The sequence below is a fragment of the Oenanthe melanoleuca genome, chromosome 4 (genome assembly GCF_029582105.1).
Source record: "Oenanthe melanoleuca isolate GR-GAL-2019-014 chromosome 4, OMel1.0, whole genome shotgun sequence".
In the NCBI taxonomy this organism is placed as follows: Eukaryota; Metazoa; Chordata; class Aves; order Passeriformes; family Muscicapidae; genus Oenanthe; species Oenanthe melanoleuca.
In genome coordinates this window covers 19,160,716-19,178,588 of record NC_079337.1, presented here as the reverse complement: position 1 = coordinate 19,178,588, position 17,873 = coordinate 19,160,716, and the positions used below count along the sequence as shown (strand labels likewise).

At 38.5% G+C, this 17,873-nt stretch overlaps 2 protein-coding genes across 3 annotated transcripts in view; both read right to left on the bottom strand.

Annotated features, from left to right (window-relative positions):
- Positions 1-15,873, bottom strand: part of LOC130252656 (PDZ and LIM domain protein 5-like) — a 44,195-nt gene extending 28,322 nt beyond the window's left edge. The window contains exons 1-5 of the mRNA XM_056490452.1: positions 15,628-15,873; positions 13,847-13,981; positions 12,959-13,075; positions 9,417-9,605; positions 8,473-8,559 (exon numbers count right to left, since the gene is read on the bottom strand). Coding sequence (XP_056346427.1) covers positions 8,473-8,559; positions 9,417-9,605; positions 12,959-13,075; positions 13,847-13,981; positions 15,628-15,773 — 674 coding nt within the window. The 5' untranslated portion in view covers positions 15,774-15,873. The remainder of the gene's footprint in view (positions 1-8,472; positions 8,560-9,416; positions 9,606-12,958; positions 13,076-13,846; positions 13,982-15,627) is intronic.
- A 403-nt stretch (positions 15,874-16,276) lies between these two features.
- The window catches only part of PDLIM5 (PDZ and LIM domain 5), a 75,552-nt gene continuing 73,955 nt past the window's right edge, over positions 16,277-17,873 (bottom strand). For both annotated transcript variants that reach the window (XM_056490453.1, XM_056490454.1), the window contains exon 8: positions 16,277-17,286. In XM_056490453.1, the coding sequence (XP_056346428.1) occupies positions 17,193-17,286 (94 nt within the window). In that variant the 3' untranslated portion in view covers positions 16,277-17,192. The remainder of the gene's footprint in view (positions 17,287-17,873) is intronic.

Genomic DNA, 17,873 nt, shown 5'->3' with positions numbered 1-17,873 from the left:
ATCCTCTTCAAATCTTGAAAAGATATTTAAAGCCACTTGTTTAGCTCAAATGGAGGCACTGAAGGTACATGCTGGATTCCTTTGAGACTCATGTTCCAAGTCTTTATTACAGAAAGATTTCGAGGCAGTGGAGACACAGGGCATAAAAGTGCTAACATAGACAGAAAGAAAAAGGATAGGTAAGTGCCCCCTGATGTGAAGTAGCAGCAGTGGCTGAATATGACAAGGTAGTTTAGGACTGGCTTCCACAATGAAAAAAGTGCATGTCTGCAACTTCACTGTTAGAGAAACATCTTTCTGTACTGTTAAATAGACTGGACATGCAACCCATCAAACACATTCCAGGCCAGAGCCCCACTGCAACTTAAAGAATTCCTTGTTAACACTGTTGGTGCTAAAAAAAGAAAGTTTCCTCCTTCTCCATCCAAGAGGCCCATTACTGCTTGTCAAATAACTTTTCAAGCCTAGCACCTCTTTGCTGCCTTTGTCTGGAACATAAAAGTCATAAATAATACAAACCATCAGTCAGAAAAAAGAAAATCCTGCTGACTCAGCAGAGGTTACTTGACAAGTAAAAATGGATTTTCAACAAGCAGAACAGGTACCCTCCAGGGAGAAGATGGCAAGGAAGCAGACTCTGATGAAGGCCCACAAGGCTCATTGCAATGCTGACTGGAAACTCCACTGTTGCCATTTTTGTGGTTGAATTCTAAGGCTTGTGAATGACGTGGCATGCCAGCTCCTGAAGCAACAGAACTATTGGAGACACTCAGGCTTTCATTTAGAAATCAGGTGAAATTCTAATGATCCCAAACTAAAAGACAATTATAAACGCAGGTATAAGCTACCTCTGACTTTTTTTATCATCTCTGGAAGTTTATGTGCCAGGAGCCTCAATCAAGAAACTTCCCAAGGGAAAAGCCTGAAGCAGTCACTCTGAAGAGATGTTGCTGGTCTCAGGGTGAAACTTCTGATAGGTCTTGGACACACTTTTATTACGTGTCTGATTCCTTAAAGCAAAAACTGAATAAACTCAAGCCTGTTAATTTAAGAGGCAGGCTGCTACTGCAGCTTGGCAAGTCTCTACTCTGCAGTATTGCCCACATATGGCAGGCAGCATGAAATAATGCACCATTTTTCTGGAATTACAGCCTCCAGTCACCTGGCTGTGACTGCATGTGTTCTCTGCAGAAAGACAGTTTCATCTTTGTCTCACTTTCAAAGATGCACTGCACTCCCAGCAGCGTCTCCCTCATAAGAGGTTCGACCTTTTAAATGCTGAACTTCAAATTCATTCGGCAAGGTTAATTCCTCAACACTTTACTTCACGTTTTTCTACACTGAGAAACACTCAAACTCCAGTTATTGTTATCCTGCTTTACAAATATAGCGATTAATCTTTCCAGAAGTGCACTTTTCTTCTACAAGTAGCTGTACAATGCTCACAATCAGCCCCACTACTATTCTGCAACTCACTAGAATATTGTAAAATGATGACCTAAGTTTCACCATCTAGAAAATACAGGATTTGAAGAGACAAAAAAAATATACTGAAATTTAAGAAAATAAATATATTTTGTAAGAGAGCTCCCACCTGCTTTTCAGTGTCGTCACTGGGAAGCTGAGGGAGGAATGATAAACCTTATGTATTTACTAAGTTCTGTGTGAATACTTTCTCAGGGTCCCCAGCTGACACTCATAGGTCAACTGCAGGTCAAGAACATGTTGATGTCAGAACATTTGTAATATTATTATTGACACACCTACCTTCTGCCTCTGGTATTAACATTTTAACTCTGTTCCATAGCTCTTAAACTACTCCTTCTCCACCTAATGAATACTTATAGCAAAAATCAAAGTTTTCCATGATGAAAACTAATGCAACCAAGTGGATCATCCCTGCAAGCCAACATTTCCTGCAAGCTGTGAATGCTCTGCTGTCAACCTTTGGGTAAGGGGTTTTAGCAAGGCAAGAACGAAGGAACGGTGAAACATGAGTCAGTCAGACTCAGTCTTGTGTCCTGAAAACCCATGAGAAGTTTGATAAATAAGCTATGGGAAGATTAATCAAAGTAATTCTGGAAGTGTGTTGCAAGGGAAACAGATTGCAAAAACAGCCCAAGAAAAATGTTTGGCAAAGAAGCAAGCCAAAGACACCTCTATTTTTTACATATGCTAGCTTATACTTAACAGACACGCCTGAAATTCCATGGAGAACAGCTCCTACCACAAAGTGCAGCCTTATTTTATCAAAGTAAGTGTGTGTATGGGAAACAAAGAAATTTCTGGGGAGCCAGTTGGGAGACTTGGGGGGAATACACGGCTCCAGTACTAGTGCAAACTTTATTCAGAGCTCACAAAGGCTCCTCAGATTTACCCTGTCTCCTGGTCAACAAAAGCACTGTGGAAACTGGGGAAAAAAATCCTAGAAAAAGCAAGCAGTAATTCTTCCTCCTGTGAGGGAGGAAGTGGGTCCAAGTCACACATGATATAAGCAACAGTTTTTCAGAGACCAGGCTGAACACATTTCAGAGACATTTTAAGAAATTTGCACTGGAAAATCCTTCTGAATGTATTTAGAGGTTTTAATATTTCTCCTTCCCTCAAAAACCCCAAACCCACAAAAAAACCCCATAACCACCCCTCCTCTGAAAAAACCAAACCAAAACAAAAACCACCAAAAAAACAACTAACCAAAAGAAACCCAAGGAAACAAACAAATAAACAAAAATACAGGTAAGAAAAACACATGGTCTGGAGCTATAGATGCCTAAACCTCCCTTCATCCTTCCATGGCAACTCCTACATAATGTTGCCCAGAATTTCTTCTCACAAACTTTAGGGAAGTTAATAATGGAGATGTTGTAATCAGCCAAAGGAGAACCTACTAAATAACTGAAAAGGAATTGAACTTGCTGTCATGTAACTTCTAAGAGCACTAAAGTGATAACAAGGGCCAAGTCACCTGGACTTTCCCAAGCAGGTTCAAGGGATTTGGCTGGACAAGATATTGGCCACCCATCTCTAACAATTATCAGTGGAGCCCTGAGCTCAGTCTGGTACATCAGTAGCTATAAATGATAGTTTAAGTAGCTTGTTAAACTAACTTGCTCTGTTGTCCAGAACAACTATGGCAGTAAGGAACAAGTCCCCAGTGGTGTGAGGAAATCTGCTGACAGGACAGGTCATGCAGTATCTAAGGGAGAGCTTGTAAATGCTTTCTCCAGATAGCCAGGAATTCTGTGACTTGCATCTCAGGTCTCAATTGTTTGTTACACAAGTCATGTGCTGTATTTTGTCCAGTATCGAAACACACAAGAGCTGAAAAAATATAAATAGAAAACCAGAAAATGGTAGGTATAAGAATGATGACAAAACTCCATGAACAAGGGAAATGCAGATGGCTTTTTACAAGGGTTTTCTGATGTAAAATTAGAGAAACAGAAGACAAGAAGCACTGAATGCTCATCTTGTTCCCACTCCTCCTACAAGCCCATGGTGTAAATCAGTTTTTATGTTTTGTCTTAACCTAGCAGTGCTCTAGTGTCTTGCAAGAAAGAAGCAAAATAAAGTAATAGAAAGAAAGAGCAGAGAAAGTCATCAGGGTGGAGGTATTTCTGTATCAAATTACAGGGAAGGAGCATATAACCCCTCTGCAATCAGTGCTCTATACACAGAAATAACTCGAAGCACCTTTCAGAGTTAAGTTTTCTCTCAGAGTTAAGACCAGTGCTCATCTCACAAGACTGGATGACCATTTTTTAAAGGAATTGAATGTAATATAGTACCAGGAAGATAAACCAAAAGCCATGCCAAAAACAAAAGGGCTGTCAACACCCATTTTTGCTAGTGTTTTCCAAAATTTCACAGTGTTTCTACCTAGAGATTTAATTTTAAGGCAGAGCTCCAGTTCTTGGTCATTCAAAATATTAAATACATCATTTCCTGTGCTGCATATGTGTCATTTGTTAAAAAACACACAAGCCCCATAAACTCAAGGCTGTCCCTGTTGCCATTAGGATGAAACACTTAGCTTAATAAAAGATTGCATAGCTGTTACACACCCCAAAAAAAGCCCACTACAGAGGAGCCTGGTTGGAAAGAAAAATGTGTGGATGTTCACCACCACTTCAGGCCAGTTACTAAGTCAGAAAAAGGTCAAGTACTCTGGCACCTACCCAGTACAAAGCAGTTTAAGACAGCCAGCTTTTTGGAGCAGAGACAGTGAAGTGAAAGGAATAAAAGGGAAATATTTCTGGAGGAACCTCACTGCAGAACAGAATCAACACCCTGCTTTTGTTATAGCTACAAACGTCCTGATTTTGTCCCCAAAGACAATACAAAGAAGCCTAAGCTACCTTGGTAAAATAGAATCATTACCTTTTCATAAAAATTATGAAAGATACAAAAAGAGACAGAAAACTCCAAAGCAGTTTATTTTCTTGGCTTTCTTGGTTGAGCCAAATGCTCTTTTGAACTAGTTAGTCTTCAGCATCCTGTCGTATACTTGTCTCTTTAGTTATGGGATACAAGATTTCAGCTCTCCTTTCTTATAAACTATTTTATTGTGGGATGAAGTGAGCTGCCATTTAAAACAACTTTTTGGCATTACATTCATTTACAAATCACAGTATGTAACTAGATGGATTGTAATGCAAAGACACTTTAATACCTAGTTGCAAACTCGATGAGTACATTTCTCTCAAATCTGTTATCTTTTTTCTGACATAATTGATAAATTTTGATTGATCTTTAGTGAAATTCAGTAACATTATGTAGTTACTGACACTACATTTATCTTCTTTCATCTCCTTTCCCTACATGTTTCTCAAGCCATATTGCAAAGGCTGTGGTCCTTCATTTAACAGGACGACAGCACAAAGTTTCATTTCTTTGGCTCCATCTACTGGTAACCTCTCCTTCCTTACCAGTGCCAGCAACTCAAGACTAAGGATGAAATATAATACGGAAACCAGAAATCATTACCCTCATTTGTTGTATGCTATGTTCAGGGCAACACTCTCTATTCCTGGAAAAATTATTTTTAAAATGCAGTTTTATGCAGAGCGTTCTCACACTAACTGTACTGCTACATCATGTGTCACAAACTTTAGATCAATTTCTGTTTGGGATGTCCCTAATAGCCTGAAAATCATGTGCTTCCTTTATCACCTTATGCCAGAGCCTTGTGGCAACAACCTGAATAAACAGGATAACCTGGCTATTGCAACATCTTAACTGAAAATTTAATTTTCACAAGTTTAAAGGCTACCTTTAAAAACTTTAAAACCCCCTAAAAATCCATGGATGTTTATTTCAGACCATTCAACCTGAATCTTGATATATCCCATACTGATATGGTCTTTTGGGCAGAAGGTACTCCCAGTGTACTTCTGGCTGCCTGGCACATCTCTCTCCAGCTCTGTCATTTGGAAGAGAAAAAGAGATTAAGCCCCTCCAAAACTGGACTTCCACTGTGGACAGTGTGTACAGTGAGGTATCAGAACTCCTCAAGAGGTTTTCTCCTTCAGTGCATACATAAAAGGCTTTCTAGTAAGATCATTGAGTAAAAAATACAAAATTGTTAAGTTGTATTATAATCACCACAATTCTGTTAATGTTTCTTTTTTATCTTTTTCAAAGTGGATGTGCCGCAAGTTAGGAATTTTGATACAAATAAACGTGGTTTGTGTCTTACAAACTACTACTTTTGTAGTACTCCCCTCCCTGACATAAGGGCTACTTTAGCCTTCTCTAGAAACTGAGGTCACCTTGGAAGCCATGAAACAGAAGAATAAGAACTAATACTTGTTACTCAACACAAGTTTCTATATCAAGTGGATCTCAGCCCTACTTATAATTGGGCTTATATCTCTAGAAGGTCTAACTCTTGTTCAAATATAAATAGGTACAGGAAAACCCACAGATTATTTCTTCCTTAGCACAATTTGATACACACTGCCCTGTAAAATAAGCAAGCAGACTCCTGCCTGTGCAGCTGAAGTCACAAAAGCAGCTTTCCGCTGAAACAAGTGCTAACATCGCTGCGGTCAGGAAAGGAGAACAAACAGTCCTGTGCACTGAACAGAATCAGTGCTGGAACAAAGGGCCTAGACAGCAAATAATTTTTAAAATAGTCATTTGCTGGCTTGCATGCCAGTTATTTGATTTTATACATTCAAAGTGAGCTTCAAAAAAATAGCTTAACGTGACGCTTAGTTGCTCAAGGAACTGTGGCAAATAATTTACAAAAAAGTTTCAAGCCAGAATCTCTTGTTTCTTCTTCAGCTGCCTCTGTGGAGTGACACTGCCTCCCTCTGAGGCTCATGACACAACACAAGCACCACCATACATATTAGGGGGCACTTGAAGCCAGTGAGGAAAGGAAACCTCTGCTTTAGTACAGTGGACTTGCACATCACCATCAGTAGTTCCAGAGTGCACGTTAGTTGTGCAAAGAGATGAAACCAGCAGGGCTCGGAGCTGGTGCCATCGTGTCAAAGACCAGGACAGGCACAAGCATGCAGACAGCAGAAATGTGCTTGAAGGAGTAGCCAGCTCCCTGTGAGTCCTAAGTGCCAACCACACACCACAGCTGGACAATACCTCTTGCTCTTTGGCAACTCCAGAGCACTTGTGGACTTCCTGGAGGGTGCGCTGACCTGCAGAGGCTTAGCCACAGGCGTGATGAGCAGGGCGTCCAGCAGCGAGCGGCAGGCACTAGGCTCGTACAGTCTAGCAAGTGTGTAAAAAGACCCCAGAAACAAACGAGGTGACCACACCAAGCTCAGGATGGCTGAGACCACTGACAACCCAAAATCCCTTAGGAAAAGTCTGTTTGGAGAAACTGAACCCAGGACAACTGATGTGAAATTATGTCCAAAGAGGCAGCCCACAAAGTGGAGGCTGCACAATTCAGGGGAGGCACAAGACAGCCCACTAAGGTGTGAGAAGCGTGTTTTTCATATATTTTTACCATTAAGTAAAATAAAAAGTAGTGAGAAAATTTTTTCATCTTTTTTAGTTTCCTGATTTTGTGTATGCTTTCTAATGCATATCATTTATTAGGACCCTAGGACATCTATGTAATTTAGAAAGATGGGTATCGCTATATGGGTATTATTGCCTATTAAAAAATATGTCACTGATATGAATGGATGATTGAAAAACTTGTCAAAATGTTTGCTCTAAGCAAGTCTTCATAAAAAGCAATGCAGTAAAGATTTAGATGGAACTCAGCAAGCTATTGTTTTCAAGCATCAAAAAGCTCCTCAAAGTTACAGACTATTCTTTGTCACTCCCATAACACAGATGTTATTTACAGTTAATTTACTAACTGAACTGTAAAACAGGTATCATGAGGAACAGAATGGTAGAATTACTCACCAAGGTTCAGAGCAGCTAAGCTATAAATAGGGCATGGGAGCTTTGGACATATTCTAATGACTTGCCCACTATTGTGAAAGAGCCGACTGATTTCACAACCCTGCCAGGGACCAATTATTCTTGTGTGAACTGGAACCTCCTTAAACCAACCTATAAAAAATTCCTTTTGAAGGTGATGTCTACCTGGCCCGGACAGCAATAGCAGCAGACACTGCAGCAGCAGCCATGCTCTTAATTTTTGATCTCTGCTCAAAAGGAGAAAGAACTGGAGGAGGAGAGGGTCCAAGGATCGGCAGATTTCCCGAAGGATCTTCCAGCATTACTTTTGCAGCGCAGAAGCTTTGAGCCAACACAGGAGAAAACAGAAAAAGTAGGAAAGATTGACACAGATACAGTACAACACCAGACCACTTTAACCACTGGAAAGTTATGGAAGTTTCCAGCTCAGAAAGACATCAGACAATGTGTGAGTAACTTGAATACTAATATAGAGAACAGCAGTTTTGATTCCACCCACAAATAAAACTTTCCCTTCATCAAGTGAGCATTTAGCATGTCAGCCTTCAAATTCCTCATCACAGACTCTGCCTTGCGTGCCTAGGTCATTCCCACTGAACCAGGGCCCAGAACTCTCCACATGGATCCATTAAAGTAAGTCTCAATAGTGTGGACAGAATTAGCCCTGAAGATCATTTATCTCATCCTCTTTATCATAATAAATTGTGAATATAGAAAACTAGAATATTTGTTGATGTAACTTCTGCAGGTCCACTTTTAGCAACCCTCACCAAATTCAGCATGTAAATCCCTTTTCATTCTCTCTACTTATTTTACAGGTGGAAATGAACTGAGCTGGCTCTAAAATAACTCCTACAATTTCTACACTCTAACTTGGGTTCCTATTTTTAAATTTCAAGATTATCCACCAAATTGCTGTGTATTTTTTAAAATATCCACAAAGATGGACAGAACACTCCCAATACCTACACGACTATATGCCACTTCCCACATTTAAGTGCAAAAACACTGCCTGAATACCTTGCTTACACCTAGCAGTCTGCTATAGATATACTTTTAAAGATTTACCTTGTATGACTTACAGATGATTTAGACTGAAAGCTTGAGATTTTATTGAAAGAATTTGTTTCATAAGTAGGAAGAGATGCTTCATGCCTGCCCAAAAGCAGCAAGAGAAGAGAAGTCATTAATCAAACACTTATTACACCTCTGGCAATACTACCTAAAGCTCAGTAGTTAATTAAAATTTTTTTCTAAATCCATCTTTACCCATAAACAAACAAAGCAGGTATGGTATTTTCAGGTATCCTGTAGTGTTAATTACTGAGGGAAGCACCTTCTGTTCCTATTGGTAAAGACTTATATTCTGGACGTCCCATGACTACACAAAGTTTGTATTCCCCTCTGGAAACTTTGGGCTACTGGACAATTTAAAAACACACATTTTGTAGCAAGCGTGACTACATTCTCCTCATGTCACCAACTTCTGGCAACGAAACCCAACTGAATCTCCTACCCATGAGTGCTTTTCTTCCTCCATTGAAAGGCTGCTTTAATTTTTAAATTATTTTTAGAACTTTTGCCTAAAAAACTACTTGAATTTCTAATTACTATATAAACTGACAGAGACTATGAGGTCAGGAAACCTTTAAGCTGTTCCATCTTGACAGCATCATCACTAAAAAAGAGAACCACATGAAACTATATGGCTTTAAATTAAAAGAGGAGATATTTAGATTAGTTATTAGGAAGGAATTCTTTACTATGAAGATGGTGAGGCACTAGAAAATGTTGCCCAGAGAAGCTGTGGACACCCCAACCCTGGAAATGTTCACCTCCAGGTTGGATGGGGCTCTGACAATCTTGTCTAGTGGGAGGTGTCCCTACCTATGGCAAGAGCATTTGAACTAAACAATCCTTAAGGTCCCTTCCAAACCAAGCCACTCTGTGAGTCAATGTGTGTAAAATCAGTTTCTGACTGCACCTCTCTAACACAGCTGGCTCGGATGTACCTGGCAAGGGCAGGAGGCAGCCCGAGGGCTGTTCCCACATGCAGGGCTGGAGAAGGCAGCCCCCCAGCTGGGTCAGCAGGCAGGGGGAACTCGGTGGTCTGTGTGGCCACAGCACACGTCTTGGGCACAGGAGGTGCTTCATCCGCTGGCAAAGAGCTCGCTGCATCTGGCGCAGGCACGGTTATCTTCCTAGTTGATGTTAATTTCATCAGTAATTATAATGAGACAATATGCAGAGAAGAACGTCTCATTTGATTAAAAATACAAAGTAGCAATGGACAATTCTCTCTAGCTAGTATTCTTGCATCTTTTCTAAGAAGAGTGAGTGAGTAGCAGATGAGGGCTTTTTACCTCCTTCTGTAGGAACCAAATACTCATGCCCTGGGAATCAGACCATGCTGAAAACAATTTTTGAAGCAGTTGTAAAGCTAAAGCTTGAGCACTTGTTCAACCACAAAACCAAACTATTTGGACAATTACTTAAAAGAAAACAAACTTGAACAAGAGCATGATCGGTACACAAGAAACTACCTAGTGTCAGGAGACGACACTTCTGACACTGAGGCTACTTGGCTGCTGGCATTTAAAACTATAGTGATTGAAGGGAAGATGAGGTGTACACTTGCCCAAGACTTCCAAAAGGTTCACAAACAAAAGTTATATATTAGAAAAGAAAGCAGAAGGACAAGTAACATTCACCATAAGAGAGCGATATTTCTCCCCCATATTTTACTTCCTCTTGCTTTTCATCACACTGAAAAAACCATAAAAACTCTGACAGTTTCAGTACGGCCAGCCTGAGACCTCCCCTTCTCCCAAACTACAACTTCTGCAGAGAATGTTCTTGGCTGTCCACTTATCAGAAAGTATGCAACAAAAATCAGGAGTAATACCTATTATTACTTATCACTAAGTCTTCGTATTTTTATCAAGAATAAGTCCACAAAAAGAAAATATAGTAGTACATCAGCACGACTGTAAAAAGCATGTATATAAAATACAATCTAAAGACCTTCTGGCACTGCATCTGTTTTATATTAGCCATACACTTCACCTGAAAGTGGTAGATACTGTGGTTTACATGGTATAATGCTACCAGGATTACTTTTTAAGATGACTTTTAGCAACTTTCTGGAACGGCAGCAATTGCTCTTAAATATTTTACTGTTATATTTACAGGAGGACATCACATATATGAAATAGAGTAATAATACACTATAACTTACAGTAGTTGGTTATACAGACATTCAACTATTTAAGGGTTTGAATTAAGAACTAAAACTACAATAAAAAAGCATTATGGAGTCTACCTTATAAGCAGCTCACTTAACTTTAATCTAGAAATCAAATCCAGATCCTCCATACATTTCTCCTTCTTGGTGGTTAAGTAATGGGTGGTACAATTTACAGAGCTTCAGCCAAGAAAAGATGGACCCCATTTGGAAAATAAGGACCTATTCCAGTCCTTGACAACAAAGCAAGGCTTCAGTAGCAAGAGCAAGTCTACTCACCCTTGGATGGCCCAGTTTTGCTCTACTAAAGGCCTGACATGGCACTCATTAATTGTTCCATGCAGATTTCCAATAGGTGCCATTTTACTAAAAGGGGGTTTGAAAATCAGATTTGCTGTACTTCCCACTCAAAAGAGCATTATAAAAGCATTATAACAGCATCTGCTCAGTAACAAAATATAAACATTAACTATAGTTGCTACACTGACGACCTCTCAGTTCAGGGGGAAACCAGACTACACAACTGTACCAAATAATTTGTTCTCATTCCCACACCCAATGCTAAACCTTCCCTCTACAGCTCTGCAGAAGCTGCTCCAATTTCTGCCCTTCTTGTGCAGAAAATTCTTACCATCTACTTTTGTATTTGTAAAAATTCTTTGGCTCACATCTTGAACACCATGAACAGAGCTGCCTTTCAGATTTTAAAGCCTTTTAAAGGTGCTCTCTTGCTAGATTAATTTTGTCAAATAACAAAATTTAGAGCCATAGGTCTTGAGTGAGATTAGATTTAAATTTCTTTTGCCTGGACTCAGAGCTAGAATTTAAAGACTCTTTAGTACTCAGAACACAGTAGCTACAGTGGTATCTGCAAGGCAGCTACAGCTCAGCAGAATGATAAAATGGTCTGGAGTGGAAGGGACCTTAAAGGTCCCTTCCAACCCTCCTGCTGTGGGCAGGGACAGCTTTCACCAGACTTTGCTCAGACTTCCTCCAACCCGGCCTTGAACACATCCACAGATGGGGCAAGTACGTGTTTTATACTGGAATTTCACTGGTAGACATGAAAATCAATTACTGAAGCAGTACATTTTTTCACTGCCCTTTTCATCTCAAGTTTTCTACTTAAAAAAAAGTAATTGTCATATATCTTCCGTGTGTATTTTTCATTTTTGTTGATTTGAGAGCATTTGCTGCTGAAAACATCACAACCAAATCTTCTCTACAGCATTGGCTCAAACCAAATGTCACCATGAAGGTACTCACCAGCCCATCAGCTTCCATCCCTTCCTGCCTAAGCTCACGTTAGCTCAGTGTGGTGGTTTGTATAAATTTGTATAAATCTCAAATTGGTGAGCCAATACACTCATGAACACAGCTGCTTCTCCCAGACAACAAAAATGTCCTCAAAAAACTCCAAAACTGACTTTTATTTTGAGGTCAGATTTCTCCTTGTCTTTCAGCTAGTTGAGACTACTGCTTTAAAGGTTTAAAGCTGCCCAATTCCAAACCTCAGTATCAGTTTTCCAACTGCAGAAAACCCACAGAGGTGCAAGCATGAGTATATTCTTTTATCCTTTATTCAAGCATGAATGTCTGTCTAGGGCCTGGCAGGACCAGGCCCTGTTTATTTAATTCTCATTTTTACAGGAACAGCTCTGTTTCATTTATGACTTCGTGCTTGTGCATGCTACCTGGAAATCAAAAACTGCACAATATAAGATAAAATATCAGAAAATGTTATTGACCTCCAATAACAGTAACAATCAATCACCCTCCAAACTGCTGTTGCTGTCTTTTGTATAAAATTACTGTTGCTGTCTAGTACTCATAGATGACCTCCAAAGAACCAGCAATTTGCAAAGGTAAGTGCCAGTAAAACTATCCAGGGCCAGTGACATGTTTCTCCTAGTTTTCTGTGACTGCATCACAGCATTATGCTGTTACAAATTAAATAACTTACATTTTAGAAAATTACTTTTATATTTCTAAATCCATACTCACTTTTGACTTGTTGAGATCAGTGAAAAGCTACTCCAAGACAGGGTGGATGTCCACTGATAGCAAGCATACACTAAATATTGTATTTTATTTTAACTAGTATCCATGAGACTGTTATGAATTTCCTTGTTTTCATCTAATTTTTCTCCTTTCCCCTCCTACCATTTCCAGGAAAATCCCTAGTCACAGCAGCTTAATAAAATTTATTTTAAGTGAATGACACACAACCCTCTCTCCTCCAAGACAGACAAACCCAGGCTAGAACAGGATAGATTGTTAACTGAATCAAAATCCCTGTGAATGATTTACCTCGCAGGAGCTGGTGCAGCAATATGGTCAGAAATTCTGGGAAGGGGGACACTGCCAGGGCAGGAATCTGCTACTGGCAAAAGAGCAGCTGCAGGTTCTGGTCTAGCACTGTTTTCACTCCATTCACAGTAATAAAAACAAGTGAAGACACACAAAGAAAGAGAATTTTAATGTACATTAAAATAGTATGCAGAACAGGAAACACTGTTCATGGAAGTGTTAGTAAATTGAGAAGAAAAAAAGAATCCAAACCCCAAAAAACCCTCAAAAAAGACCATGAAATTAGTAAAATACAATTAAGAGGATAAAAAGGTGCAAAACACACTTAAGAAGTATCACACTTTCAGTGAAGGTTGAGAGTGTCCTGCTGCTTTAAAACTCAGAAAGCCAAGTAGTGCTGGACACTTACAAAGATGAAACACATACATTTGGGATTATATTATGTGATGGAAAACAACTTTAGAAAATAATGAAAGTGACACAAGTGGTAGTGGGATTCACTCCAAAGCTTTATGATTTTTGCTACAGCTTTTTGGTTATGTTAGTTTTGTGAACATTACACTATATATTTCTAAATATTTTTCATATCCTGTGATTTAGTTGTTATAGGAAAAAAAAAGTATCTAGAAAATGTTGTCTTAAAGTGCTGTACTTGAAAATAAGCACCTGCCAGACATATCACTGTAATACACAAAAAAAGGTAAACTACAAGGTAGAGAGCAATCAAAAGAATAAGTTTTGAGCAGACTAAATTAGTCACATGGACAGGCATTTCTGCCTTTTTTTTTTTTCCTTATGTTAGTATGCAGAATTAAGTATCTTATTAAAGTAGGGAGACTTAAGTGCTGAAAATTATTGGACAGATTTAAGAATGACCAGGGAGCAGACCTCATAGATGGTAAAGGTGTGGATGGAAATTCTGGTGCAGGTGGCATCTCCAAAGTTGGGGTAGCTATAGAGTTATTATTCAAATTAATACAGGTATCCTGGGTTCCTGCTCCATCAGGTAGATCTGCAGGTATGCTTTACATATATTTATGACATGTGGAAGAGAAAAATAAACACATGATTTTGTGACAGGTTGTTTCAAGACTGATCAAGAGTAGGACAAATATTTTCCAGTTGCTGTGGATCAACTGAAATACAAATCTGGAAAATCCTCACTCAGGACAATGAATCGACTCTACAATTTAAGGCCAAAACCAAATCCAGACCTGGCTGCTCAAAAGGAGAGGGTTAAAAGTGAACATTAAAAACACCCAAAAATCACTGGAAATAGGGTACTGCAGAAATAGAAATAACCTAAAACATATAAACTTTATACAAAGGTTAGACATTGCCTAAGTCTTAAGTAATTGGTTTAAAAGCTGCACCTTACAAATTTCAATTAAGGCTTTCTATTTCCTGTCCTTTCAGCTGCTGAAAATAAAAATCTATTTTAGCCAAACAAAAACCCTTAGTGGGTTACAGTTTAGAAATAAACAATAACAAAAACCACACAAAACATCTGTTTTGGACAATGTCTGCCTGAAAAGCCAAGTATTATTAAACTGGGATATTTTACTGAAGATCACTGATGAAAGAGAAGTTTCTATTTCATTGTCATATTGATATTTCTAGGATCTCTCTAAAATTTAAGCTTATTTGTTTATATAAAAAACCACTATAATATGTTTTCAAAGATCAGATGTATGCTGGGAATCAGACATGAGATAGGGCATGTTTGTCAGATACAAATGAAAAAGTGGCCCATTTTGGGAACAGTAACAAAAAGGCCAAAATTTAATACCAGCAAGTTCTGTGCAAGTTTTAGGTGAAGAGATGGCATCTTCCAAGCAGAAAATGAAATACATTTCACACATTCATAAAACAGTTTTGAACTTGTGGTGTTTTAACAATAAATGTATAGAAAATTTGTAATTTGGGAGGCTCTCTCAAACTGCTCTCATATCCTTAAAAGATAGACTCTATGACAATGTTTAATTCTACTCAAAACAGAGGTTTTTATTATTTTAATTATGTAGAGATGGTTTATTCTTCTATTTCTCACTACAGCAACTCACCCTTAAAAAAGGTAAGAGCTGGTAAGATATACAAACATAATGATAAGTTTAACAACAACATGAAAATATTATCATTATCTAGGGACATCTCCAGAACATAAAAATACCTGAAGGTCAAACCATTTACCCTTAAAAAGAAACATTTACAGATAATCTAAGTGATAACCTTTCCAACCTTTCACAGTTTTCATTGCATTGATGGTCTCTGAAATGTCCACATTTTGTTCTGTTCATAAAGAAATTATATAAAACCAGCAGAACAATTTAAATACACTACTTCACACTCCCACTTTATTATGCAGTACTCTATCCAATTGTTATATTGTGGTGTATGTGCACTTAGTAACACACTTGGGTTTAGTAATACAGTATTCACTGCTAAGTTATGTGATGGGGGGGCATGGAAATTAAACTGATTGACACTTCTCATCAAAACACTCTTCAGTGAAATTATTGAAGTGAAAGTTTTCCCTTACTGTCCCTAAGGAGTTAACCCAAGAAGTGTGCAAGATGTGATATCCCTTGGGCCATCATTACCAGGGCAAATCTGTGCAGTGCTAGGCATCCACATTGGTGACTGTTAGTGTTAGACAACTTAGCTATTACCTGAAATCTCCACTTTCTGTTTGCCTTTTCCTAAAGATAAAATGACAAATACCATAAGCTACGGCAGTACTGTATAGCAGCATAAACCATCTGAAAAGGAAACTCAAACTTAAAATGGTTCCAAAGGTCCTCTCAAGTTCCAACATTGTTCAAGGAAAAAAAAAACAACCCCACCAAGTCGTCTTTGCATCTGCTCACAAGACTAATTCCATCAGAGGAGCGTGTAGGTCAGCTGCATAAACCCAAACCAACTGCAATGGTTCTCTTTGAGCATTTGTGAGAAACTGGGATTTTACAAGTGCTTCACAATCACCTTTGAGGTCTCAAACTTTATCTGGTTCAACAAGCGCTGCAAAAGCCAAAAGCGAGTTTTACTTCGCATAATTCTTACTCCTGTAAGGGTCGAGCATTTTATTGATTCCTGCAAATCTCATGTAAATTTCAACTACATGAACACATACCCCATTTCAAGATGATCAGGAACTAAAATACTGGGCTAGTTTTAAACACTTCAGATTGTTTCTACTAGGCAGCTGGGATATAATTGTTTCTCTCCCTATAGGCAGTGAAGGTGCAATGAAATGTCAGCCCCATGCATGAGAAGATTATTCAAGGAGTCCAAGAGACTCGAAAGAAAAACAGACAGAGCTAAGATAAAAGCAACTTTTATTAAAATACTCTTCAAGCTTCAAAATGCATAAATTAATGGATGTGTAGCTACTATAATACATTATTTTACAGGAGAACCATATGGCTGTGAAGCTTTCATAAACACGAGAAAGCCTATAAGCTTCACTCTGCAATAAATAAATACTACTGTTCTAATCTTGTCCCTGCTAGATGTGTTGAAGCTCTTACACAGCAACATTCTGCTCGATTACTCTTTTTTAAGTTTTCCAAAACATGAACATATTACTAGTCTAAGCAGTAGAATCATTATATTGAGCTTTCACTTCAATTCAAAACATCGGAACATAATTTTTTAAATTTTTCTTTTCTTTGCTTAAAAGCAGTCTGTCTTATTGCTATACTTTGTAAAACATTTACAACCAGTCTAAAGTTGACCTGCTGAAATATAATTTTCCTGGTAGGTATGATAATTTGAAATAAGTGCATACAATCTCCTCTTCATCTTCTTCCCCCAGCCCCAGAATCAAGTAACACAATTTCTTATTCATTTGTTCAAAATTTTCTGTTTTCTAACAGCCTACAGTAACTCAAACTCAGCAAATTACTTCTTTAAGGCAGAAAAAAGAACTGAAACAGCCATCTCCTCCCCCATATTGGGAGATTCAGCCACCCAAGTTGTTAAGTTTTAAATATGTATTTTTTTTCAACTAATGATTAGCACAAAAACATCTTCATCCCATTTTTTACACATCAGTAGGAAAGTGTTAGAAAAGTATAGAAAAGGCTAGAATTTCTCTTGCAGAAAGGCTACTGAAATATGTTTTCTTTTTTCATTTTTTTTCCTTTTTTTTTTTTTTTTTTTTTTTTTTGCAAAGCAGATGGAAAAGAAGAAAGGAAGGAAGTGTTTGTATTTTGCTTTTGCAACTTGGGTAAAATCACTGGACATTAAGAACACGTGCTGAGACTTCATGGTGCCAGTCACGTAATTTTGTATATTTAGGGCTAAGGACGTGGATGGGAACCTTTTCCCTGTGGAAAGAAGTGACAGAAGAAAAATAAGAAAGAAAGAAAGAAAGAAAGAAAGTTTGTCTTAAGCAGTTTCACAAGTGAGCATGCAAACTCCATGCACTATTCCTATTGCATTGTCTTCCTCTCTGTCAAAAAGCTGGATCCAGTGTTAGTCAAAGTCAGTAGAGAAAGTCTCACTGACTTCAAGAGCCATTAGATTTAGCCACTGGTTGGTGCTCCTTTTGAAACAACGCTTATCCCAAAGCAAGGAGACAGCTGATCCTCACTTGCAGCCAGAACAGCAATACTTCCCACCTATGTCTTGCAATCATATCCACACTCACAAACCTAAAATGCCTGATTAGACAAGCAAACAGAAAGCACAAGCTGACCTTGTACAGGCAACCAAAACAGTCCAAGTTTACAGAAAACCTCTACACAAACTCCTGGACAAACATTACTACTGGACGGCACCAGCAGCTTTAAAAAAGGTTTTTCTATGGAGAAAAATGATTTTTACATGCTGAAGGCAAAAAGGGAAGGAACATATTAAAAACACCCAGATGTCACACAAGTGCACCAAACACTACAAGTTAAGAATTAAAACA